The sequence below is a fragment of the Rosa chinensis genome, chromosome 6 (assembly GCF_002994745.2).
Source record: "Rosa chinensis cultivar Old Blush chromosome 6, RchiOBHm-V2, whole genome shotgun sequence".
In the NCBI taxonomy this organism is placed as follows: Eukaryota; Viridiplantae; Streptophyta; class Magnoliopsida; order Rosales; family Rosaceae; genus Rosa; species Rosa chinensis.
The window spans coordinates 2,614,670-2,640,701 of record NC_037093.1 but is presented as its reverse complement, the minus strand read 5'-3'; the positions used below and the strand labels follow the sequence as shown (position 1 = coordinate 2,640,701).

Below are 26,032 nucleotides of genomic sequence, written 5' to 3'. Positions count from 1 at the left end.
AGAGATTTTTGACAGAAGTATCACGTTGATGTGAAAATACATGTTTGGGTATCATATTGATACTTTTGAGAGAGTTCGGGTATCAAATTGGCCTTGGCAGCATAGTTTGGGGACGGTGACTGAATTTTTCTCTTAGAAATTTGATTGACCTTCTTTTTCTTGTAAAGCAAGATGAATGGCTTTTTCATTTATAGTAATGACTAATTCTATGCCAATTTATTTTTGGGAAAATGATCATTTACCCAATTTTAGCTTAAAAATTGCCCACTTACCCAAACACTCTAAGAGATTGTCCACTTACCCAAACATTCTAAGAGATTGCCCACTTACCCAAACACTCTAAGAGATTATTTATCTAACGAAAATGTTCACCTGGTCAGTTATTGACCAAGAAAATAATGCTCAACCACCCTTGGATGTAAATCCAATGGCAGAGAGAATTATTATTAAGTTGAAGTGTTTTGTTTTCCACCCTTTGATGTAAAACTAAGGGTTATTGAACATAAATTCTTTGGTCAGCAATTGACCAAGTGAACACCATTAATTTCACCCAATTAAGTATTTTTTTATTCTTTTTTATTTATTTTTGGGACAAGTTTGCCCTATCCTTCTTTGTCACTTAGTGAGAGTAGTCATTGGAGACCTTGCCGGACTCCGGTGACCAATGGCCGACCCCAGACTCCGGTGACCGGTGACCGGAATCCGGCAATCGGTGACCGGATTCCGGAGTCTGATTTTATTGCCCCTAGTAATATCTAATAATCATATTATTACTCCCCAATAAACATATTATTGCCCCCCCAATAACAAGTTTATTAGGGATCAATAATTAGTGAAAAATGAAGATGTTTTTAATTTTGAAAGTTTTAGTAGGTTTATCCAAATAAATAATCTTATTACTGCCCCCTAATAATCTTATTATTGCTCCATAATAACCATATTATTGCCCAATAAATATTTTATTGCCCCCCAATAATCTTTTTACTGCCCCCAATAATCTCATTATTATCTTCCAATAATCATTTCCACACATTTAATCAAACGCCTTCTAGTTTATGCTTATCTTAATTTTTCTTGAATGAAAAGTACATGTGCTCTGCTTCCACCCCAAGTTCCCAAACTAAGATTTGATTCAGGAGTTCCATATTGAATTTCATGGCGGAGATGAGCTCAAAAGCACATGCGTTGCTAGTCCCAAGCCCCGACATGGGCCACCTCATCCCCTTAATGGAGCTTGCCAGCTCCCTGGTCACCCACCACAACTGCCACGCCACACTTGTCGTCGTCGTTTCATCCAACACCTCTCCAGCACAATCCCAACTCATCTGATCAGCCATGACCTAGAAGCTCTACGACATAGTTGAGCTCCCAGCACCCTTCGGCCACGACTCGCCCAACATGATAAAGCTGATGACGTGGTCGAAAATTCCACCGGCTCGCCGCCTTCTCCCACTCTCAACCTCCCTCCGGTCCGCAAAGGCGATCACCCGCCGCCAAATCCTCCTCCCCACACCACCTCTCCCACCTCCACTTCCACTCGTCGTCTCGCTCCACCATTTCGACCACTCCTCACCTCTGCACCTCCACGGTGGCATGGACTACATGGACGGCGGTGGCCAAGACTTCGAGGCTGACGGTGGTTGCTGAGTTGACTAGGCCGGGAAGGAAGAGAGAGAGAGAGAGAGAGAGATCAGTTCCTTTGGAAGGCTGGGGTTCCGGGGCTTCAGCAGCGGTGGTATGTTTGCTAATGTCAACACCACTAGGCAACAATGCTATCTGATCCAATCCGATTGTTTGGAGGCGACTCGGTGGAGGAGTTGCTTTGGTGGATCAATATTGGGGGGAGCAAGAGGCTGCACGGTGATGATGAATCACGAGGAGGGGGGAGGAAAGAGAGAATAGATCGGAGAGGGGAGGGGAGAGAGAGAGATGAGTGTAATTTATTAATTAAAAAGGGGGCAATACTGTCAATAGATGTTAGATTAGGCAAATGAGAGTAAAAAACTCTTAGTGGAGTAAGTGAGGAATTTTTATGCTAAAATTGTGTAAATGGTCATTATCATTTTTCATGATATATAGCAATAAAATAAAACAGACATTCAAAATGTTGGACTAACTAAATACTGCTGCTTCATCGAGCCACCAGTAGGCAGGATTTTACAATCAAGTTTTCCCTTCTTTTAAAGAAAAAAAAAACACTAACCATGTTTCTGGACCTTTTGGTCAAGAATATAAGGGGTTCCACTGGGTCTAGCACCGTCAAGGTGGTGATGTTAAATTGTTTTTGGATAAGCTTGACATGCACTACTAGATGTTGCATCATCATCATCATATTGTTGAAGGCCTCGCTTGGTATTAAAGCCAACATTGCTCTGCTTCAATAATGTTTCCCAAAGCTCCTCTGAATCTTCCTCATATACGATGCGGACCCCACACTTCTTCAATTGCACAGTTTCCTCATTTAGCCGGTAATGGAAATGAAATGAGAATACAAGCTGACAGTAGATATCCTGCCACTCATATTTACCGCAATAATCATGGGGCACATACGAGAACCAAATGTGATCTGACATAGGTTGACCCCAGTCTTCCGTAAACCTTAGACCAAGGCCGGGCACCTGGTTTCCATCGGCCCAACGTTGACACTTCATTTCCAACCCAACCCCAGGCATGACTGCATGAGTGGTTTGCGGAGTCTAAAAACGAGACACAAGGCGAATCCCATAAACTTGGAATTAAACCAACCTGGATGCAGATTTACAGTTATATCAGACCCCACATTTTGGTGACTATACCACTCATTTCCAGGAGCAACATAGTAATATCTTTTATGGCCAGGAAATGCTTTACTCTTTTAAGGTAGCGTGTTAGCAGTGAAAGTGCTACACTCCCACAGCTTTCATTCTCCACCATTTTCAAAACAATTAACAAAATATCCTTCTAGCACCTGATTGCATTTTTTGCTTTGATTGGCCAATGTATCTATTGAAATGCAGTTGCTAACGTCTACATAAACATGAGTTGTAAGCTCTGGTAATGTCTGAAGTTTGTAGCACCAATTCAACATAAGTAGTTGAAGTCTAGAGAGTTGGCCGATGCACTAGTGTAGTCTAATGAACTGATTTATGCTGAGATCTAACTCACGTAATGAAGACAAGCATCCAAAATCACTGGGCAATTCAGAAAGATTGCAGTCACTTAGATTCAGCTTAGTTAATGAATGCAAACCAGATAAACAAGGCAATGACAATCTGCTGGAAAGTGACTTCTTTTTTGCAATAACTGAAAGGGGTTGAATATCATATTCCATGGTTTAGGTGACTCTGCTTTACATCTAGCAAGAGAGAATTCTTTGAGGTTTTCAAAAGACCAATAGAGGAGGGCAATTCTCTTATGTCACTTCCACTCACATCAAGCTTCTCCAAACAGGCAACATGACCCAGTGGCGGACCCAGGGGGGGGCAAGTGGGGGCATATGCGCCCACTCAAATTTTGTGCACAATGTACTTCATTGATGATCTAATTAAGGTAGGAGACAAATGTTAACATATAAGCCCCGCTTAGCGTCTTAGCCTAATATTTTAATAACATATATACAATTGATAATTCATATAGATGAAATTGGTGTCAAACGTGTAGCAGCCTAACAGGCTTTTTATGGGACAGGGTGCAATTAAATGAAAAAGAAACTGAAACATTTAATGAAAGAATGAGACATGTCTCAGAGTAACCAAAATAATATTAGTTATATGACCAACACGTGATTAAACCAGGCTCCAATTGTTTTTTTTTTTTTAAGAATTTTTTTTTTTTTTTTTTTTTTTAAAAGGAGGTACTGGGAAGGACCACAAGGAGGCACGCAATGGCCTTTTTTACCCGAAGTCCAGCACAGTGTCGCGCCAAAGACGCAGCGACACCCCCCCTCCGGGCATCGAGTACACCAAATAGGTGGGCTTGCCCTCCCCGCATAGTCTTTTCCATACACAAGGCTCGAACTTGAGACCTCTGCCTCAAGTCCCTCAACTTGTTTAAGGAGCACAGTCAACTTGCCAACTGAACTGGACCATGTGGGTTTTTTTTTTTTTTTTTTTTTTTTTTTTTTTAAGAATTTTTTGCTAAGTACTCATTCGAATTGTTACGATAAACAACAAATTGTTTTCAAGTTTATTGTTTAATTTTTTTTTTTTACGCCCCCAGACAAATAAAATTCTGGGTCCACCACTGACATGACCCAACTCATCCAGCAATTTGTCAAGCTTTAAGCAACCAGAAAGACTGAGATTTTTGAGAGATTTTAAGCCACCCACACTTCTTGGAAGACACACAAGATGTTTGCAATCTCTCAAGGACATAGAAACAAGTCCTTCAAGCATCCCAATAGAGCAAGGCAGTTCTCGTATAGAAGTTCTACTCACATCAACTTCTACCAACCACTCTATATTGCCCAACTCCTCTGGCAATTTTTCAAGATTTGAGCAACCAGAAATATTAACAACCTTGAGAGATTTTAAGCCACCTAGATTAATTGGAAGACACGCAAGATCTTTGCAATCTTCTATTTTCAGTAGAGGAAGTCTTTCTAGCATTCCAATAGAGGAAGGTAGTTCTCTTATGCCCGTGCCATTCACATGAAGCTCCTCCAAACTTTCTAAGTGACCCATGTCATTCGGTAGTTTTTTAATCTTTGAACAACCAGAAAGATTCAGAACTTTAAGAGATTTTAAGCCACGTACACTGCTTGCAAAATCCATGAGACTCTTGCAATCTTTCAAGTTCAGCACAACAAGTCTTTCAAGCACTTCAATTGTCAGGTCAACCTCATACACAATCTTATACAACCTTTAAGAAACAGGAACTCGAGATATGGCATACCTTTAAAGTTTGGGGTGTTGACAAGATTTAGAGAGTGACTCAGATTAATGGTTTTCAAATTGTATAATGGCTGCATGTCAAGTGAAAAGCATACAAAAATTAGCTTCCATTATAAGTAATAAAAGAATGATATAGTAATTATAGTATACCTCCGATCCGATCCGAACATGTTTAATACAACTATGACACAAGTTCATGGTTTTCTTATTTTCAATTCTGGCTTTCTGATGCTTTGGTCTGTATTTATATCCCAGTTAATTTGATTGAAATTTGGTTTTGTTATGATTGGATTTGCATGTCAGATCTGAAATTCAAAATTGTTGAAAACAAAAATCAGGTTGCATAGATTCCCTATTAAGTGGTATAGTTCCTTCGAAGCACCTCTTTTTGTTTTTTTTTTCTCTTTCCATTCTGTGTCTGGTTTAGGTTTTGTTCTTTTAGAAATCGACATGTAAATGCAGTTATCAACCTATATCCTACAAATACTGTCAATCATCTTCTTCTCCGTCAACTTTTCTCGTAATAAACTCTGTTCCCATTTGGTCGTTTCCATTTTCCTCTGCCTTGGTTTCGTCGACTTTTCCGATACACACACACATCAAGATAATTTACTCGTACCTGGTACCAACCATCTCTAATATCATCAAAACATATTCTTGATTCATTTTGCATTGGATTCTGGGCCTTTTAGTAACTGAGTTTCTCTCTGATTTTGCTAAGGAGGTTTGTTCTTTTTCTTTCTTGACTTTGATTTGAATGTGATTGAACATAGAAAGCAGAGATCTTTCAATGTTCCTTTTTAAAAGCAAGTATTGTTTGGGATTCCTTAAAAATAGTTCTGTTATTACTAATTTTCTTTGTAAATTATGATTATGATGCATGAGGTTGATGAACATGTTTATCTGAGATGTATTAGCTTGTTGTTTCCCCTAGCAATGTATAAGTTTGTGGGTTGTTAGGAAAGTGAATGATTAACATTCATCTAATGTGGAAATGACTTAGACATTTGAAACGATAAAAATCATTGAGAGAGAAATGTTATTATTCCCCAAAGCTTTGATTGACATTTCTTTGTTCTCATTTGTATAATCGTTGTACTTTTCTCATTTATGATTGTTCAGAATGGCTACTGATGTGTTTCACCAAACCATTGGAACTCACCAGTCCCATGGTCATCTCTATAACTCTGGCATGGTGAATCATTGTGGAATGAAAATAACTTGTTCACTGACTGTGTTGATGTGCCTCTGAGCAAGAAGGTGTAGAAGAGGAATCAAAGCTGGCAAGAGAATCAGCAACATACCTATCGGCATGATCTATACATCTGCACAGATGACTGCCATGACACAGCATTTTTGTAAGAAGGTAATTTAAGGAAAAAAATAATTGTTTGTGTCATAAGATACCACACCATGTAGCTATTTGGAGGCATTGTGATGGTCGTAACTTGAAACTTATGTGGATAGATGATCAAATTGGTTTTATACCATTGATCATCTGTGCAGTAGTTAGTTGGTGCAGATAAAAAATATGTATTAAAGGGGAAAGGAAAATGCAAAAGATACCTATTAACTCAAACTCATGGTTTTACTGCTGTATTAATGCCTGAACTCTTATTAAGTCTGTTAATTTGTTAGTTTGTTATGGCTGCTTCAGATTGCAAGGTGAAATGAAATACCTTTTTGGTTAGATCACCTATTTCACCCTTATTCTCTGTTGTAAATAACCAATGTATTGGTGCAGGCACACATTATTCAAAGGGGTGTAGTACAACCATTAATTAAGATGCTCTAGTCGCCTGATTCACAGGTCAGGGAGATGTTGCCTTTTGCAATTGGGAGGTCGGCACAGGTTATTATCTGTCTCATTATCCAATTTTATATTTAGCTGTTGGAATATATTAAGAGAGTTTGAACTATCATGTGAGAGACTGGTTGCCATTGTTAATTTTATTCTATAAACTGCCTTTAGTATACATGATGGGAATCCTCATGGTATTCTGAGCTTCTATTGTGTTTATTGCGGCCCTATTTGCTTTACTGACCCTGCGGTTTGCTCCACAGGCCCCGCATCGATTTGGAACTAAACTTTGCATTCAATGGTGATAAGGATAATCTTGTAACCACCAGGAATATATATAATCTGGCTTGAGACCTTACAACCAAGATGTTGCTTATGGCCACATTACTAAGTCATACGAATCTGCACTGGGTAAGCTTTCTTCAAGTTGTGTGACTAGCATCTAGTATCTAGAAAGCTACAACTCTTTCATTTTGATATGTAGAACTGTTTTCTTTTCAACTTTTAATTCTCTTGAGATATGGACACTTGTGCTACTTTATTTTTATATATTACGTGTGTGTGTGTGTGTTTTGATTTGTATAGGGGACTGACCAATTAGACTTAGTCTAGTCTAGCCTTTCTTTCATTTCACTTCTGTAAATTAATTGTGCCTTATGTTGGTTTACTTATCTTGTTAAAGACTTTCTTCACTGTTTCTTCAAATTGAAATATGGGTACTTCGTTATAGTTAAATCAGTGCAGTGTTTGCTATTCAAAGCATGAAACTAGTACTTGACAATACAGTAGAAGACATCTCAATTTCAGTACTAACATCTAGGATATTAAAGGGCTAAATACAAATTACTACCCTGTGGTTTAGGTTCAAAATCAATTCAGTCCCTGAACTTCTAATTTCATCAAAAACACCCCTGCACTTTCAATTTTGATCTAATAGGTCCAATTTATTAGTTTTCCGACAATTGAATTATTTAACTTGTTAATGTAGCTCATATATGGCCTATGTTTTATGATGTCGTGTCGAGGTGGTCTACATAGTCAATTTAGGAGTGAGTCCTACTATTAAAAATAAATAGTTTTCAACAAATAATCCAACTATAACTTGAACCCATAACAGAATATTAATGAATTGGACCTAATAGATCAAAATTGAAAGTGCAGGCTAGGGGTGTTTTTGATGAAATTAGAAGTCCAGGGACTGAATTGATTTTGGACCTAAACCACAGGGTACTAACTAGTATTTAGCCCTAAATTATAATCTAATTTTTGTATCTCAGGGTGGAATTGCAACGTTCTCATAAAAGTTATGAAATTGACAGAAAGCATAGTTGCTGGAGGTAGCTACAGGTAGCTAGATGCAGCTAGAGAAGAACATGAAGAGATTTATGTTTTTTAATGTTGCATTTTATTTGACATTGTATACGAATTGTACAATATATTTTAGAAATACATGGTTGTAGCTAGACCAAATTGTTTTTTTTTTTATAAATACTCCCAATTTTGCCACTGATGTTGGTGGTATTGTGAAAACACACTGATTCAATAACAGTGGGAAAGAAAAATGTATTTTGCTGCATTGGGTTTTGGTATGCCACTAATGTTTTATCAGTGTGGATTGCCCCAATAGCACCTGCAATAGAGGGGATTGATCCCTCATTAGTGGCTGCATAGTGGCCAATGGTATTAGGCACTGTTATTAGTGTGTATTGGGACAAATGGGACTAATTTTCATCAGTGTGGAATGAGGAAATTTCTAGTAGTGCAGATATTTTGACGGATACATCGTCCAATCAAGAATCCGTAAACTATTGGGAAGATAATCAAGCCCCTCAGGTACGTAGGTTCCCATTCTGAATCTTCAGATATCTCAATTTGTTCATCATTGAAAATGATTTCGGAGTCACATCCACCTCTACTCCTGACTTGATTGAGTCAACAAATATGCCTTCTATTGCTTCAGTTCCCTGTCAACCCAATATTATCATACCATAAAAAGCAGATTTAGTAGACTGACTTGTCATATAATGTACTAGCAAATAACAGTTAGATATAAAATTGTACTAAATATCTTACAGTGTTATTAGTCAAGACATGTTTTACGTCTTCAAGAAGCCACAACCTACTGCACCTACCAAGCTCGTTAGGAGATTCCAGGTGGACAATTTCGTGACCAAAGTCTTTCATCTGGAAGAGTTAGGAGAGATCTTTCCATGAGGACTTTTATTCCAATAATTGCAGAAAAATCGCAGCTGGTTAGTACTTCTGTTATTCGATCTTTGTCCTGTCCATTAAAGAAACATGCAATGTCTAGGAATATTTTCTTCTCTTCAGAATCTAGACCGTCGTAACTTACTTTAAGTATGTCAAAGATTTCCGAGTTACAAACTCTTCCCAGTTTTCTCAATGCACTGTTCCATTCACTTGGATCTCTTCCATACAAAAAAGAGCCCAGTACTTCAAAAGATAAAGGAAGACCTCTGGCATAACTTATAACAGATTATGACAAACCAAGAAAATCTTCTTCAGGGTATCCTCTTTTGAATGCTTTCTAGCTAAAAAGCTGAAGAGAATCATCATCATTTAATTCTTCAGCCTTCAATCCTCTCACCACTACATGTTCAATCAACAAATGCTCATTTCTAGTTGTCATAAGAACTCTACTCCCCGAACCAAACCACTCTTGGTTTCCTGCCAAATATTTTAAATGGCTTGAATGGTTCACATCATCAAGAATGAGAAGAACTTTTTTGTGACCTAACAACCTCCTTAGTATGGTGGCTCCTTCATGAAGGTCTGATATGTCAGCCTTTTTTGTCCAAATACTAGAGATAAGTTGCTTTTCTAGATTAAGTAGACCACCTTTTTCAACGGAGTTTCCAACATCGGAAAGAAGGAAACTAAATTCAAATTCATGAGAGATTCTCTCATACACCGCTCTTACCATAGTAGTCTTACCAATCCCGCCCATTCCCCATATCCCAATGAAGCGGACGTCATCCACCCCTACAGCTAAAAGGAAATTGACTGGCTGCAATCTTGAGTAAATTCCAACTAGATTTTCTGCATAACTGAATGATGTATGTAACAATTTTGTCCATATAACTTCAATAATATCTCTTATCAGCTTTGATTTGTACCTACAACATAGAATAGATTAAACTTATCAGGCATTTAGTTTATGAAAATGTCTCTGCACTGTACTTGATTTCTTTTATGTTCCTGTAATGGCATTTAAAAAGCCTCATGAGCTCAATTGAGTATCTGCCTGTATTATTTGTGAATAACATAATGAACAGCGCAAAACTTAACCATGAGTAAATTAGACGAAAGAGTATATGCATACCATTCATTTGAATTCCACCCTGAGAAACTTGCCACTTCAGTTAATGCAGATCTCCACCTCCACACTTTCTCCTTGTCATCGCTGAACCTTTCTTCATGATTAGCAATGGCTTCACCAAAACTACCTGTTTGGTTTCGTACAACAGAGGGATCAACATCATAAAAAATTCGCAGCACAGTTTTTCTTGCTTTCATGCATTCAAGAATTCTCACAAGTTCATCCAAGCACTATGTTGACGATGCATAATTTTGTGAGAGAACAATGAGGGCAAATCTCGATTCTTCAATTGCAGCAAAAAGTGCTGGAGAAATAGCTTCCCCCTTTTGAAGTTCAGGATCATCCCTGAAAGTTATGATTCCTTGATGTTCCAATGCAGTGAATAAGTGGTCTGTAAAAGTCTTCCGAGTGTCGTCACCTCTAAAGCTCAGAAAAACATCATATTTCCACTGAGGAGTTAACAGGGGGAAAGATGCATAGGTTCTTTGTGTGCTCATTTCCGATGAAACCTACTTCCCTACTTGTGGAAGAGTACGTGTCCAAGGACTATATATATGAATAACCGGAGAAGCTTTCAACACAATTTCAAGGCTTGGAAGTAACTATCATGGAAAACATGCAATTGTGTTTCCTGGTTTCCCTTCCCTACTGCATAAAACGTAGAAAAGATGAATAATTTCCTAGTCAGTCCACTATAAATAAATATTCATTCTAAAAAGAGTTGTATAATTAACTAGGGAAGCAGCAAACATTAGCTGGTTTGGCTTCAGTGGTTGTTTATTATTCTGCTTTCTCTTGTTCAGGTATCTAAATAATCAGACACACAAAACAGTGAAACACTAGATGCAGCTGCAAATGAATATTCTATTTCATTACACATCTTCATATATCCTATTTGACGAAAAGTTATGATCACAATTGATGAGTGGCCAAGTTATGTTCCAAAATTTCATAAGAAATGTTGAATTAAATCCTTGAACAATTAGACACTGTTGCCTCTTTTACAATAATAAATCACGAGCAGAGCTGCAGAAATACTAATTAGAGAAGATGACCAAAAAAAAAAAAGTTGATGTTGATACAGAGAACAGAAACATAGCAACACAAAAATGGGATAGAAATGAGTTGGAGCTTAACTTGGGTTTCGTGGGAATTTGAAGCTGGGATCAGATCAACTTCAAATATAGCAGTTTTAAAAGATCAAGAATGAAGAGAAGCAGAGTGGTGAGAGACTTGAATCGTGAGAGAGAAATAAATTATCATCATGTGGTGGGTGAAGACTTTAGCAGGAGGAAACTTATAAGAGCAACTCCACCGTTGTCTTTGCAGCCCGGCCGCCACACCATTCCAGCATTCCTGCCCAAAAGTCTCCAAAAAAAAAAAGAAGTCAATTTCGGCGGTTGAAAAGAGCCCAGTCAATGTAAGCTGGGTGCCACGCATTTGATGGTTTTCCTATTTGGGAGCAGAGAGGCTTGTTGCATAGGATGATGGCAGTGGGACTGTGGGAGTAAGCAAGATTTTGGTTCTGTTGATGGTCAAGGCCACGACCATGATTTGAGAGATGGGCGTGAGACTCCGTACTTAGCTGATGATTAGGAGTTAGGCAAGTGATGGACGTAGTACTGGTCTGTTAGGGTAAGACCCAGCGAAGAAAAGAAATGCAGAAGGAAAAATATGCAAAAGAGAAATTCTGATATATTGATCGATAATGGTTACAGGATACAAGATGAGGCTTTATACCTAGACCAGCTAATAGATGAGGACACTTAAGCATATAGATGAGGACACATGTCGCTCATGAGAACGTTGCATTAAACAACCCCTAATTACCAAATTAACTCTAATTAACTCTACCCAGCTTAATTAAGAAATGTTCGTGCTAATCACATGCAATATTAAGACCATAATCAACCCATGTTTCCTACTGTCACTACGACAACTAGAAATGAATAAAATCATAACATGGTCTGTTGGCATATGAACTTGGGGAGTTGGCTATGGAAAATGAGCTTTGGTGCAGAACCTGGCGCTTTAGTGAGATAATGCAGTTATGGCAGTATGTCGTGTAAATAAGTATCATTGTTGATGTCTTTTCCTTTTAATTAAAATAAGCTAGTTGAATAATATTATTTCTTTTGGATTTTAAATATAGTACTTCAAAAGACGGGTGTGTGTTTTTGGTGGGGTGGTAATGCTTTGGTCTCATATATAAGTGTTGAAATGAAAAAAATACATACCCAATTACATTAAGTTTCGTCCACTGAAAGAAAATAAGAGTGCTTTAATTTATGTAATATTAAAAGCCTTTTATCTCAAGAAAAATAGCGGACGAGTTTGACAGCTAGTGAAGCTTTAAACAAAAGAAACAATTAAGCTGCTGACTTCTAGCTTGTTTCAAAGTCTAGACAAGCAATTGAAAAAGAAGCTGCAGTCTTCACGCCAAAAGAAAAAGGAGATAAAATGTCCAGCTAGTTCACTCCGAGTTGAACTCTAAAACTCCATGTCTTATACAAATCAAACTCATGATCGGTGCAATATAAAAGCACTACATGAAAAGAAGAAAAGGGGGGCCGCAACGTGAGGAGGGAACGGAGGACAAAAACGTCAGGAGCACAGCAGCGTGGAATTGCAGAGGGAGGAAGCAGCGAAGGCAAGAAAGCAACTTAGAAGACAAAGTTCAGAGGAGATATTCAAGACACCACAAAGGTTGAGATCTCCTCCCTTCCATGCTCCACCTTCTCTTTGAATGTTCACAGGCTCCACCACCTCTTCGGATGTTCACAGGCCTCTCAACGATGCCATACCAAAGTAAAAACAAAAGAACAAAAATACCATGCCGGGCAGCGACCAGATGACCATGCCGGGCAGCGACCAGATGACCATGCCGGGCAGCGACCCGATGACCATGCCGGGCAGCGTCCCGATGAATATGTCGGAGCTCTGTCTCCACAAGCCTTGCCGGAGCTCCGTCTCTGAAGCCATATCGGAGTGACATGCTTTACCGAACCTGCTCTAAAAGAAAACAAACAAAACAAAGCCAAGCGGATGTTAAACTTCTGGCTAAAGGCCACAAGCTCTGAGACTCAAAGCAAGCTCACTGAGTCTTTCTTCCAAAATAAAGGGGAAAACAAATGACCAAAGAGCTACAAGCATGCAGTTCATAGCAAATGGAAAAGAAAAGGAATGTGTGATCTAGTTTGTTCTACATTAGTAAAGATGATGAAAGATGACAAAACTCACCTCTTGGAGAGCCACGTAATCGGCAAAAGCAAAGCATATAATCCGGTCTTTACAACACACCAAAACAACCAAAACATAAAAAGTATGATTATAAAAGAATAAACCAACTTTTGGTTTTGGGGTTGTTGTGTTACGAAAAAAAAACAAAGAAGCCTTAATTACCATGCACAAGCCAAAACAACTAAGGCTTGGTTACTTGGTGTGCTGGAGCTTTGTAAGTTGAAAGAAAATGATGAGGCAAAGTGAACAGGACAAATTGGCACTCTATTTGTCAAAGATGTGTTAAAAGTGCAGGGGATACGTTAAAGCCACTCTCAACTTATTCCAAAAGGCTGCAGCGTGTTTTGATGCAAGTAATTGAAGCGGTGCCGACATGAAAACTAAAGAAGTCTTCGGCGGTGGCATCTTTGTGTCTAGCATGAAACCTTGATCTAAATGGGCCAACATCATCAAAACCACTCCAGAGATTGACAGAAGCACAAAGCAATATATATATAAAGAAAGAAGAAGAGGAATGAATGTTATGGTGGTGTTGCAGACTAAGAGATTATATTAATTAAGCTATGCATAAGACAAAAGAGCTTAATTAACAAGGTGCCCGTGTTGGTCATTGTCAACAAAGCAATTCTAGAACTTCACAAAAGCACAAAGCAATATATAAAAAAAAAAGGTGTGTTCTGGTAATATTGCAGGCCATGTGGGGAAGTTTAATTAAGCTATGCACAATTCAAAAAGCTTAATTAACAATGATATGAGACAACCAAGTGATGAAGTGCCGTCATAGAAAAAAAACAAGAATAGTCTGGTATTGGTTTTATAATCAAGATTGAAGAGTCAAAGAAAGCTTGGCGGTGGCTCCAGTTTGAGCATGCAGGTTTCAATTAATTGAAATCAATGTAAGTAAGACAATTGCAGAAATTGACAAAAGCACAAAACAAAAAGAAAGAGAGGAAAGTGAGTATTCTGATAGCAAAACCTACTCTCAATGTCAGCAATAGTCTATGTGTGTCTTCCTTATAGCACCTGCGAAGGGAAAAAAGAGGAAAAGGAAGAGAATTAATTGAAGCTCGTCAGTGGAAACAAATGATCTCTCTGGCTCAGACACGTACCTGGAGTCAAAGACAGGAGCCTTGCTTTCAATGCAAACAACGCACTTTTGCCTTGTTTGAACTCACCGCGATTAAATTTCAACACCAGAAAACAACAATTCAATTCCCCGAGTCGCCGATGGGAAGAACCCAGAAGAAAATTTTAGTTTTGTTGTACACAGATCAAACAAAGGAGTGAAATGAAGGATGAAATCCTCACCCAATTTGTGTGCAGAAATCTCAATTGCAGGCTCTGAAATCCTTTCTGGATAAGAATATAGTTGCGGCCCATCTTCAATTCCATCGCCAAATTGATTGCTGTCTCCAAATCCATCCCTGCTTCGACTTGCAAAAATGACGAAACAAGCTCGTGTTCATCGGTTTTTGTTTCTTTGTGACAGTGGAAATTGAAGTAAAGCAGCTGTGAGAAAAGGAAAACAAAAAGCATAAGTAAAAAAATTGTAACGGAGCACGTGTGAGGCTTTGGGCCTCTAAGAAGTCTTTGTTGGGTGTCCATATCAAAATTCGATGCCCAAAATAAAAGGTTGAAGCATGCCTCCGAATTCTATGCAAGAAAAATTAAGACTCAGAGTTCACTCGATACACCGAAGGTCCCTGTATTAAATTTGGGGGCCGTGAAAGCTTCATGGATCGAGGAACATGACTCGCGAGAATACAAAAGAAGCCCATGTCCAAATTTGGGCCCATTTGAAGAATTCGGCAAAGCATGACGCTACGGGTGTCCATTGCAAAACACCCGGGCTTTGGGTTTCGTTAAAAATACCTCGGAACCTTAAAAATATCCTTTTGGTACAAAACCAAGAAAGCTCAAAGTTGTCATTTAGAACTACAATGATTTGATCCCTTCACAGGGTATGTAGGCAATCTAGCGACCCACTAGATGCAACCACAAATTCAAATCGAATCCCTGACTCCCCTAGTCAAATTCAGCAAATCCGAATCTCTGACTCCACCAGTCAAATTCACCCAAACACCAGAAAAATCAAATCATTCCCAAATCACCCAAAAGCAAATTCAAGGGCTCTAAACCCTCACAAATATCTCAAACACAAATCCAAAAATAAATGGGTCATCTACCCATCTAAATCCCAAATGCCTGGAACTACATGTGGTTTGATCCCGCAAGGGTATGTAGGCAATCTGGAATCAAATAATCTAGATGCAACCGCATCCTAAACACTATTCCTATCCCAAAAATCCAAGCCTTCCAATGGGTCATTCACCTATTGGAACTCTTGAACTACGAGTGGCTTGATCCCTTCCCGGGTACGTAGGCAACCCATTCCAAAATTCGGGTGCAGCCGCAAAAACAAACAACCACACACTGGTTTCTTTATAAATGGAATCAAAGGGTGTTTCTCTTGTAACAAGAGATTGTAATTAAGAGACACATTCTGTCTTGAATGGGTCGAACCCGAAATAATTAAAACTCTATTCTGTTAATGAATACGAGTGAAATTACGTTGGGTGACATTTTACACTCTGTGCAATTTTTAACCTAACAATAAGAGGTCAGGAGTTCGAGCCCCATCAGAGGCGGCCCTGAGGGTTGCCAACTGAGGCAGCCGCCTTAGGCCACCGGCTGTCGGAGGGCCTCGGGAGATCTGAGTATCAATATAGTTCATGTATATATATAACTTTGCACATTATTTTAAGGAAGTTTGCATTGGTATAGTGGTGGCACTACTACAAAAATTGAATCAGACGACGGCTAAAAACCGTCGTCTGATATGGAGGTAAAGCATTGTCTATCGAGGCGCCGTCTGATGAAGATCAATTGTAGGGAACCGTCGTGTGAAGGGCTCGGCAGCATGGGGCGCAGCATGTCGGCAGCATGCCTGCAGCTGTTGCGTGACTATTCTTCAGACGACGGGCGACTTTAGAAACTGTCGTGTGAAGGCAATTCAGAGGTCACTTTATTTTATGCCCGTTGTGTGACTTTCATTCAGACGACAGTTTTTCAAAGTATCCAGTATCTATTTTACATTCAGACGACAGTTTTTATTTTTGGGCCATTGTGACTATTGTGCACATACGACAGTTTTTTTTTGTGGTTATTATTGTCCTAATAGAATAATTCAATGCATTGCATATTCTAAAACTGAAATAAAAATGATCAAATTAACAGTAGTTGATCAATATATAGAAGAAATTGTTATATATAATCCACATCATGCACCAAAATAGATTGTGCAAAGGCAACCTTTCATCCACAAAATGAGTACATCTAATACTACTTTCCTAGCAATATACATCCACAAATCTACTTAAGGAGTCTAGCTTTGCAAGCTTTGCTGCTCTCATGGCCTCATTGGAGTCTAGCTTTGGAAGCTTGTGTAGGAGCTTTTGGCTCTCTTTCTGTAGTTCCAGCTGCATACAGATCAATAGTTCAGCGAGGGGCACACATGCCAGAACAGAAACTGAATCGATATGGGCAGGACACTAGTTACATCTGCAATTCAGCCATACCCTTTCTCACCAATCAATGCTAGGATCATGTACCTGAGATTAGAAAAAAAGAAACAACAGACTTAAGCTAAAGATCTTTTATCCGCATGCATCCAAGACCTATCTTCCATCTAAATAAAGAAGACAACAAACAGCAAACTATATCATTACGTTGTTCCACTACACATACAAATACACAACATTCAAAATCCAAATCCATCATTAACCAAGCAAAAAAACAAGTTGTAACTACAGTACTAATACTTTGCACAACATATATATAAAGAATTCTTATCAACAACCCATATTATATCCTTCCACAAAGTCTAAGCATTCAACAAAACAACTTATCAACCCCATTAAATTAAGCAAGTTCAAAGAATCAATTGTGGGGTTGATGACCAACCTTCTTTTGCTATTAAAATTTTCCAGCAGCTTTTTGAGCTCCCTTTCTCTCTCACCCTTGCAATCACCACAAGTTTCCTGCCAAAATATAACAAAAGAGGTACTTTAGTACATAACCAATGGCAAAACAAATGCTTACAAGATCTTAGCATTTAAATAAACCACACTTAGTGGACTGGAAGACAGTAATGGCACTCATAGATCAATAAAATCTCTAAACTTCTCGAGTTTACTTATAATAAAATCATTACTTAGTAAGAGCAATATGCAAAACTGATGCAAATCACTATAAAATTGAACCAATATCAAGATTTAATAAGCAAGTTCTACCAGTAAGTGCAATGAATACATAGGGGTTGATGTATCCTCATCAACTTCTCATTGTTCAATCAGAAAATTGAGGGAAGTTTTTGGATTGGAACCAGATAAACTTGTCTCAATTTACTTTTGTTATGATGCAGTCACAAGATCCCATCCATTTCTCCATTTGTGTCTCAAATCCTATAACCTACAAATTCGAAAGATGTAAATATGTTTTCCCCAATGCGGAAGTGTGTCAAAGCCATCCATTTCTCCATTTGTGTCTCAAATCCTATAACCTACAAATTCGAAAGATGTAAATATGTTTTCCCCAATGCGGAAGTGTGTCAAAGTTTTATAGACAGTAGGTCTTAACATGCAAGGCTAGAAAAATTTACCTTGACTGGGATGTTCCACTCATCAGATTCAAGCGTGGAGACAAGATTTTTATTGCGGCCACAAATAATGAGTTGATCCTGTGGAACCAAGGTTTTTATTCAGGGTCCATTTCGAGTTCTCCTCTGAGTTGATCCTGTGGAACCAAGAATTAGTAAAAGGCCACAATAAAAAAACTCAATCACTAAAGTGACTAAACACATTGAACCATAATACAAACATAATCTCAGAAGCAAAGTACCTTGGAGATAACCGCTCGGGCAAAAGAGGGCCTGATGGGCAAGCCAAAAACACGTATTTGGGACTCTTCAAGGCCATATACTAGAGCTCTTTTAGCTACCTCCTCCGATGGGCAGTAACACCTATTGACCCTCGGATAAAACCTGCATGATGATTTTACAATATTAGATACTGTATGGTATTTCCTGAGGCTAATTAGCATGCATGAAACAAAAACTCTAATCAAACTGACCATGTAGGATGGCAAGTGTTGAGAGCAGTAATCACTGTCACAAAAATCACTTTCTTCTGAAGTCCTTGCCATTTGAGAAAAGAGGAATATGTTGCATCAAAGGATGAACACTAATTATGATGTCTGTCTTTTACTCCATTAGACCAGCCTCCACCTCCCTTCAATCACAACACAGCACCATTAGTATGCTTAACAAGTCCCACTACTATACTGAAAATATGTAAGTCAACCGAAATCAGCTTCTCCAGCTAGAATAATAATTCATTGCTTTTCCAAAAGCGACAACCATACGTTCAGAAATATATTTAATCTCTCACAACTGATTAGGAGACAAGTGGATGATTAAGAATCATTTTAAGGAAGAAAAAAAAATAGAAACTTAAAGCATAAGTAATCAAAGTGGTAAAGTGACACTTTGATTGATTACAACTTTGATGGGCTATTTGTGACAAAACCAGAAGTATCCAATAAACAATCACTGCTGAATTATCTATGAGTTTGAGGTTGCATTGAAAGAGAAAAGCGGAAGAAGGTGAGAGATTTTACTTGGCATAGTAGGCTGCAATGGCAGCAAGATAGACACTGTGGATCCATCTAGGAGAAGTACTGTGAAATGCAACCTTCCATAGCTGAACATGTTTCACCATGAACTTGTAAGACCTCTCCATATTATTTAAAGGCCAACCTGTGTATTCTTTCCACACATCCTTCACAAATACCTGAAGCATCACATAAACAACTCATTAAACAAGGAAATCACAGAAACAGGAAAAAAAAAACTAGAAAACTTCAAGAACAAAGAATCAAGCTTTAAAGCTATTCTCCATAGAAAGTTCAAAAATTTGAATCAAAACCACTGTATCATTCACCAAAATCACATAAAAGAAAAGGACAAATGCTAGCTCAACACAGAACAAAAAGTCAGCTACAAGATTTCAGCTCTCAAAAAGCTCAAAACTTTGAAATCAAAACCATCACATCATTCTCCAAAACCTCAGAAAAGACACAAAAGCAAATTAAAAACCCAGATGTGTAATCCAAAACCCAATTTAGAATCATACCCTGTATTCGTCTCCAAACGAAACGCATCGCTGATCGCCTCCGCGTAAGCTCTATACCTTACTTTGTATAAAATATGAAGCTAGGTAGCAGACATATATAAAGAGACACTGATGCAAGAACAATAAGCTTGACATATATAAAGAGACACTGATGCAAGAACAATAACAGAGAGATATTTACTTAAAAGAAACAAAGAGAAAACTGCAGAAACCATTATAAGAGCACTGAGGCATAGTTTCAAAGTCAAAAATTCAAAACCAAAGAGAAAATTATAACAACAGAGAGGAAAATTCCATCTTGATCCTACTTTCTTTCTTTTGTTTTTTTGTTCCCAACCAAATAATCCTGAGAAGATTGAAACCAAAACAATCCTATTTTTCTTTTCAGTAGATTAAAAACATCTAAGGCAATTACTTCCGACTGCAATCATAAAACATATTTGCAAGTTCTGTAAGACAGTAAAAGTAATTAACTGCACTATGCCACTACGGGAACGATATAACAACACTTTTTACATGAACTTTACTTCTCCTCTTACCTTTCGTGATTTTGGAATGAATCAACTTCTCTTACTTTGATATTCTAGGACCATGCTTTTCAAAAGTACAGAAAACATCACAGACATAAACTAATGATATGGTTGGTACCAAGATGATTATATGCACCAAAGTAAAGCTCCCTAATAAGTGACAAAGACCTCAATATGCTAGATACAATTGATTACACTGCCTTTCTATTCACCACCATAATCTTAAAAATAAATAAGAAAGACCAATTTTTTCCCTATCAGAAGTTCCTATATATACTTGCAGGATATAAAGTAATATATATATATATATATATATATATATATAAGCAGCTGTATAAAAAAACCATGATCAAATAATTCCTTAACAGTGCTGATATCAATGGTATATGAACAGATCTACAACCGATTCATATTTATATGTTCAATTGAGCAATATTCCCTACAACCTACGTACAAAACAAAATGTCTGATACACCAAGGCAAGAATATATACTTCAAGAAATCAAATATTGCAAAACTTAAAACTTAAAATAGTACCTATATTGGAATGTACAAAAATGAGATAACATCAAGTTTCAGTATCTCCAAAACGGAAGTGCTAGCTTCTCTAAGCAGCTGAAACTTAATTCCAAAAATCGTTGTCGTGTAAAGGCCAAAATAACGATGAAAATAAATAAGATCACCAAAACCAATATAGAATTCAGTTGTGGCACAATACATGAATCTCACTGAATTCCAGTTGAACCAAACACCAAAAGATGAACTAAAGATTACACAAATTAACAAAACAACTCAAGATTAAACAAACAAAACAGACACCCAGAAGGCCAAGAACCAAGGCATCATCTATTCACATCCTCATCAGTGAGATTAAATCAACTTAGCAGTAAGAATAGCAGAGATAATCCCTAAATATGACTACAAATTAAAGAGTGTTTAACCCTAAAATTTTCCCCATACTGTATCCAATTGAAGAAGAGAATTGAAATGGATACTCATGCTTTAAGGAGAATCGAAGATGCGCAAACTTGTGTGGAGATTGGCCTGAAAATGGGAGGAAGAAGAAGAAGAGTCGCTAGCTTTTCAAATGCCCAGAAAGGCAGAAATTACCCAAATCTCTTTCTCTTTCACTTTGTACAAAGCAAAAAACACACAGCCGATCTCGAAAACTACAAGAGAGAGGGGGGTTGTTACCGGAGATTGTTGGATTTGATGTTGGCCTGAGAGCGGTTGGAATAGAGCTCGGAGTTGTTGAGGTCAACATCAATGAAGGGCTTCACTATTTCCCAAATTGAATAACCCATTAAGTTTTGGTCTGGGTTTGTCGAGAAGAGAGAGAGAGAGAGAGAGAGAGAGAGAGAGCTTTGGTTGGGGTTTGTAGAAGAAGAGATAGGGTTTGACGAGAAAAGGTTTGTCGAGGGGGAGAGAGGTCGGGTTTTGCCAAGCAGAGGGAGTGTTGGGGTTGCCAGTGAGTGCCAAGTGTGAGGCAAGTCAAGAGAGGGTTTTGGTTTTGAGTTTGGGTCTGTCAAGAATGAGGCGAGTCGAGAGTGAGGCGCTGTCGAGAGAGGGTTTTGATTTTGGTTTTTTGGGTATGTTTGTTCTTTTTGTCATTTTTTTTACTCAAGTGTTAGGGTTTCAAGCTCGACCCTATCAATTTGGACAAGGAATGACACAACAGATTTGTGTAAAAATGTGGTCTGAATACAACCGTTTAAATTTGTGGGTTTTCTCGTCGAATGTTTAATACCTATTAGGGGGGAATGTAGAGTTTGAGATGAGATTTGGCACCACATACATGGTGGAAAATTTGCCGCTCAATTTTTTTAGGGTCATACAACGGTTTTATCCTTAAACGTCTTCTGAACTCATTCGAAATTCCTTATCAAATGACGGATTTTATAAAAACGACATCTAAAAAAATAAAAATCAATCAGACGACGGAAAACTATGATGCGTCATCTGAGAGGTGTCGTCTGATTCAATTTTTGTAGTAGTGCGGTCTGATAATTATAGAAATCACCTCAACCATCACTATTACAAAATTGAATCAGACGACGGCTAAAAACCGTCGTCTGATATGGAGGTAAAGCGTCGTCTATCGAGGCGCCGTCTGATGAAGATCGATTGTAGGGAACCGTTGTGTGAAGGGCTCGGCAGCATGCCGGCAGCATGTCGACAGTATGTTGGCAGCCTGTCGACAACATTAGCTGTTGTGTGACTATTATTCAGACAACGGGTACCCTTAGCAGCTGTTGTGTGATTGCAAATTACACGTCGCTTTATTTTGTGGCCATTGTGTGAGTTTAAGTCACACAACGCTCTTTACAAGGCAGCTGTTATCTGTTTTGAATTCAGACGACGGTTGTTTATTTTTGTGCTCGTTGTGGGACTTTTATTCACACCACTCTTTTTGCTTGTAAGCATCTATTGTCTGTTTTGTTTTGAATTCAGACGACAGTTGTTTATTTTTGTGAGCGTTGTCGGACTTTTATTCACACCACTCTTTTTGTTTGTAAGCATCCATTGTCTGTTTTGAACTCAGATAATAGAAAATTAGCTAGATGTAGGAATCGACTAGATCTAGAGAGGCTAAACTGGCGTCATCTCAGATCACCGTTCAATCTCAGTTCACCGACTCAATCTCATTCTCAGAGAGATGAGATTGGTTAGAGAGAAGAATGAGGGTTTGGGAGAGTGAGGTCTAGGCTACAGAGTGAGGAATTTCGTTTGGCTTTGGGTATGTTGAGATAGAGAGGATTCCGGTTTTGGATTAGGTGTGTCGAGAGTGAGGCCACTGGGCGAGAGCTAGCTAGGTCTTGTTTTTGGATCTGTTGACAGTGAGGTGAGTCAATTAACATAGAGCAAGGGATAGCTGTCGAAAGAGGGGTACGTTTTGCTATTATCTATTTCTTTTTGTTATGTTTTTTTCTCCAAGTGTTGGGGTTTCAGCCGGATTTGTGAGGCCCTATCAATTTGGACAAGGAATCACACAATGGGTTTACGTAAGAACGTCGTCTGAATACAACCATTTAAATTTGAGCCTCGACTCTTATTAATTGGACTTCCCGCCTTGAGGAGTTGGAGAAAGATGGAGGAGGGAAATTTCCCTCCTTTCTATCAGACATATTTATTAGACGACAGGTTTTTTGTTTATCGTCGTATGACTGACACATGTTGGGGAAAATTTAGGGCTTCAGATGGGTTTGGCACCACATAACTTGGTGGCAAACTTGGCGCTCAAATTTTTTTAGAGTCATACAACGGTTCTGTCCTTATACGTCTTCTGAATTAATTCATAATTCCATATCAGACGACGGATTTTCTAAAAACAATGTCTAAAAAAATAAAAATCAATCACACGACGGAAAACTCTAGTGTGTCGTCTGATTCAATTTTTCTAGTAGTGCATGGTTCAAATCCTTAAGGCCCTTTTTTTCCTTCTTTTTGTATGTTTTAAGTCTATAATTTTTTTCCTTTATAAAAAATATTTAAATTTTATATAGGCCACATTTTAATTCTTTGCCTCAGGCCTTTTCAATCTCAGGACCGGCTCTGAGCCCCATCAAGGGTGGGAATGGGGTGGGGTTTTTTTAAAAAAAAAAAAATAAAAAAATAAATAATACTTCAAAAGACCATTATGTTAAGACATGGAATCATTCGGTGATAAAACATGATATTGGAATTACTCATTTGGATTTTAATACAATCGGTCAATACACCATGATCTTATGGACACCATTAATATTGAGTTAGGAATGCAAGACCTCACTTGATTACTTTTTTTTTTTTTTTTGATGACAGAAATAAAACAAGAACACAAACTACAAAGAGAAACCTCAAGGCACTCCCCTACCCAGTTGATCCAAATGGAACGCGTGGGACACAAAAAGGGGAAGACAATTATGCTAAACTACCGTAAAACGATCCTAAACATCAAAGTTTGCTAATTTGTCTACCACAAATTTTATTTTATTTTTGATGACAGAAATAAAACAAGAACACAAACTACAAAGAGAAACCTCTAGGCACTCCCCTACCCAGTTGATCCAAATGGAACGCGTGGGACACAGAAAGGGGAAGACAATTATGCTAAACTGCCGCAAAACGATCCTAAAGATCAAAGTTTGCTAATCTGTCTACCACAAAATTGGCCTTTCTGAAAATATTCTTAAACCTTATGAAAGAGAAAGAAGACGCAATATGCCAAATGTCTTCCACCAAAGTCCAAATCCGCCAAGGAGTAGCTACCTTCTTGAGGATGCAATCCATAAGCACTTTAGAATCTCCTTCAACTAAAATTGTGGAAAAGTTATAATGTTGATCAGCATGTAAACCATTCCTGAGAGCTGTAGCTTCTGCAATGAGAACTGAAGCAGGTCCCAGATTCTTAGAAGCAGCAAAAATAGGTTGACCATCTGCATTCCTAAAAACAAAGCCAAGAGTAGCATTACCTTGTTGGACAAAACCATCAAAATTTATCTTAATTTTATCATGATCTGGTGGATTCCATTTAATATGAAAGTACTTAGAAACCTTAATATTACACACTTTAGGATTAGCTTTACAATAGTTAGCTCACAAAGTAGCAGCCCCAAAGAAGGTTTGAGAAGGCGAGGGAGCTTACTGTTTAAAAACTACCTAATTTCTGGTATTCGAAATTGACCAAGAAATGAGAAGAACTTGTGATATAGCATCTGCATTAATATTAGGATTATCAAACAAAGATTCTATCCAAGAGTTAAAGGTACCAAGCCAATTATTAGGAATAGGAATGTTAGTTGGAAATCTCCAAACAGCCTGAGCAAAGTTACAATGCATAAAAAGATGGTCTAAATTTTCAATGCCGTTTTGGCACAGAGGACAACAAGACAGAATATTAGGATTATAATGAGAGAGCTTATCTCTTGTCTTCAGGCTATTTCTCAAAAGAGTCCAAGCAAAAATCTTAATTTTAGGAGGCATATTCAATTTTTAAATTTTATCCAAAAACTTGGATATAGATGAGATTGAGCCTTCTGTGCAAGTAACCAAGAAGTACTCTTGATTGAAAACTTTACCTGAGCCTGAAGGTCCCCACACAAATTCATCCGCCATATCATTCACAAGAATAGGAACATCAAGAATGTACATAACAATAACATGAGGAAACAATAAAGAAAGAGCATCTTTATTCTACTGAAAATTCTGAATAAAAGAAGAAACTGTAATAGTCCAATCTAAATGGTTCCTTTCATCTTCAGGGATTACCAAATAAAGAGGATAAGGTAGAGTCCAATTAAAAGCCCAGAATAAAATGTCCTTACCATTCCCAATAGTCCATCTCATCCCTTCCATTACTAAAGACCTGGCGTCAAGAATTCCTTTTCAGGCTAAAGAATTAGAAGCCTTTATACTAACAGACAACAAGTGCGAATTTCTAAGGTACTTGGCAGTAACCAACTGAACCCACAAATTATGAGGTTGAGTGAGAATCTTCCAAACTAATTTAGCTAAAGCAGCTTTATTAAACCACTCAGTAGACCTAATTCTAAACCTCTCATTTCCTTAGGAAGACAAACCTGCTCCCAACCCACAGGAGGGGTCTTAACACCCCAAAATAAATTTCTACATTGGTTATCAAGAGCGGTAGTAATTTTTTTTAGGACATTTAAAACAACATAGAACATGGTTACGCATACCTAAAAGATTTGCTTTAATGAGAGTTAATTTTCCACCTCTAGACAAAGTATTAGTTTTCCATCCAGCCATTTTTTTCTACATTTTCAAAAGTAAATAAGACGTTTTGATAGGATCCTTCCAAAAAATAATGTTATGAATTCCTAGATATTTACTAATAGAAGATTTATGAGTAATGCCTAACATAGCAGAAATATCTCTTTTAACAACATTGGAAACATTGGAGGAAAAGTAAATAATAGACTTATTAAAATTTATCTGTTGTCCACAAGCTTATGAAAACCTAGCTAGAGTCCGAGTAATATTGGCAGCTGCAGAATGAGAAACCTTGGCAAAGATTAAATAGTCATCTGCAAACATGAAATTAGAAATTTTTAAACCAT

The 26,032-nt window shown here is 37.9% G+C and overlaps 3 protein-coding genes, 1 long non-coding RNA gene and 1 pseudogene across 24 annotated transcripts; all 5 read right to left on the bottom strand.

The window, feature by feature from the left end:
- Positions 1-2,273: 2,273 nt before the first annotated feature.
- On the bottom strand, positions 2,274-5,504 carry LOC112170568 (disease resistance protein RUN1). Its single transcript, XM_024307903.1, has 3 exons — positions 5,491-5,504; positions 4,227-4,839; positions 2,274-2,696 (listed from the first exon to the last, which is right to left on the bottom strand). The coding sequence occupies exons 1-3, from the start codon at positions 5,502-5,504 to the stop codon at positions 2,274-2,276; spliced, it is 1,050 nt and encodes a 349-aa protein (XP_024163671.1).
- A 3,668-nt stretch (positions 5,505-9,172) lies between these two features.
- On the bottom strand, positions 9,173-12,055 carry LOC112174164 (TMV resistance protein N-like). Its single transcript, XM_024311894.2, has 4 exons — positions 11,975-12,055; positions 11,150-11,634; positions 10,016-10,660; positions 9,173-9,809 (listed from the first exon to the last, which is right to left on the bottom strand). The coding sequence occupies exons 3-4, from the start codon at positions 10,207-10,209 to the stop codon at positions 9,221-9,223; spliced, it is 783 nt and encodes a 260-aa protein (XP_024167662.1). The 5' UTR covers positions 10,210-10,660; positions 11,150-11,634; positions 11,975-12,055; the 3' UTR covers positions 9,173-9,220.
- A 246-nt stretch (positions 12,056-12,301) lies between these two features.
- Positions 12,302-14,788, bottom strand: LOC112169057. 21 transcript variants are annotated; one of them, XR_005801945.1, is made up of 4 exons: positions 14,362-14,776; positions 14,229-14,275; positions 13,253-13,299; positions 12,302-13,024 (listed from the first exon to the last, which is right to left on the bottom strand). XR_005801945.1 is itself a non-coding variant. In XM_024305999.2 (3 exons), the coding sequence occupies exons 1-3, from the start codon at positions 14,672-14,674 to the stop codon at positions 12,802-12,804; spliced, it is 384 nt and encodes a 127-aa protein (XP_024161767.1). In that variant the 5' UTR covers positions 14,675-14,781; the 3' UTR covers positions 12,302-12,801. The 21 variants fall into 21 exon arrangements, 2 of the variants coding, with proteins under 2 accessions (XP_024161767.1, XP_024161766.1); XR_005801943.1 differs by having other exon boundaries at positions 12,302-13,019; XR_002924521.2 differs by having other exon boundaries at positions 14,233-14,275.
- Positions 14,789-16,474: 1,686 nt separating this feature from the next.
- LOC121048884 lies at positions 16,475-16,912 on the bottom strand. The gene is made up of 2 exons (XR_005801948.1): positions 16,831-16,912; positions 16,475-16,731 (listed from the first exon to the last, which is right to left on the bottom strand). It is a non-coding gene; the product is annotated as an uncharacterized LOC121048884 (long non-coding RNA).
- Positions 16,913-17,501: 589 nt separating this feature from the next.
- LOC112170567 lies at positions 17,502-25,103 on the bottom strand (annotated as a pseudogene).
- Between the last annotated feature and the right edge of the window lie 929 nt (positions 25,104-26,032).

Excerpts from the sequence above, each read along its gene's own strand:
- LOC112169057 (XM_024305998.2), bottom strand. The coding sequence starts at position 14,674 with ATGGATTTGGAGACAGCAATCAATTTGGCGATGGAATTGAAGATGGGC. Across the intron at positions 13,300-14,560 it reads GATTTCTGCACACAAATTGG|ACCGGATTATATGCTTTGCT; the intron begins GTGAGGATTTCA and ends TGTGTTGTAAAG. Across the intron at positions 13,020-13,252 it reads ATTACGTGGCTCTCCAAGAG|GTTCGGTAAAGCATGTCACT; the intron begins GTGAGTTTTGTC and ends CTTTTAGAGCAG.
- LOC112174164 (XM_024311894.2), bottom strand. The coding sequence starts at position 10,209 with ATGAAAGCAAGAAAAACTGTGCTGCGAATTTTTTATGATGTTGATCCC. Across the intron at positions 9,810-10,015 it reads GGGTGGAATTCAAATGAATG|GTACAAATCAAAGCTGATAA; the intron begins GTATGCATATAC and ends TCTATGTTGTAG.
- LOC112170568 (XM_024307903.1), bottom strand. Across the intron at positions 2,697-4,226 it reads TGCTGGATGAGTTGGGTCAT|ACTCCGCAAACCACTCATGC; the intron begins GTCAGTGGTGGA and ends TCTCGTTTTTAG.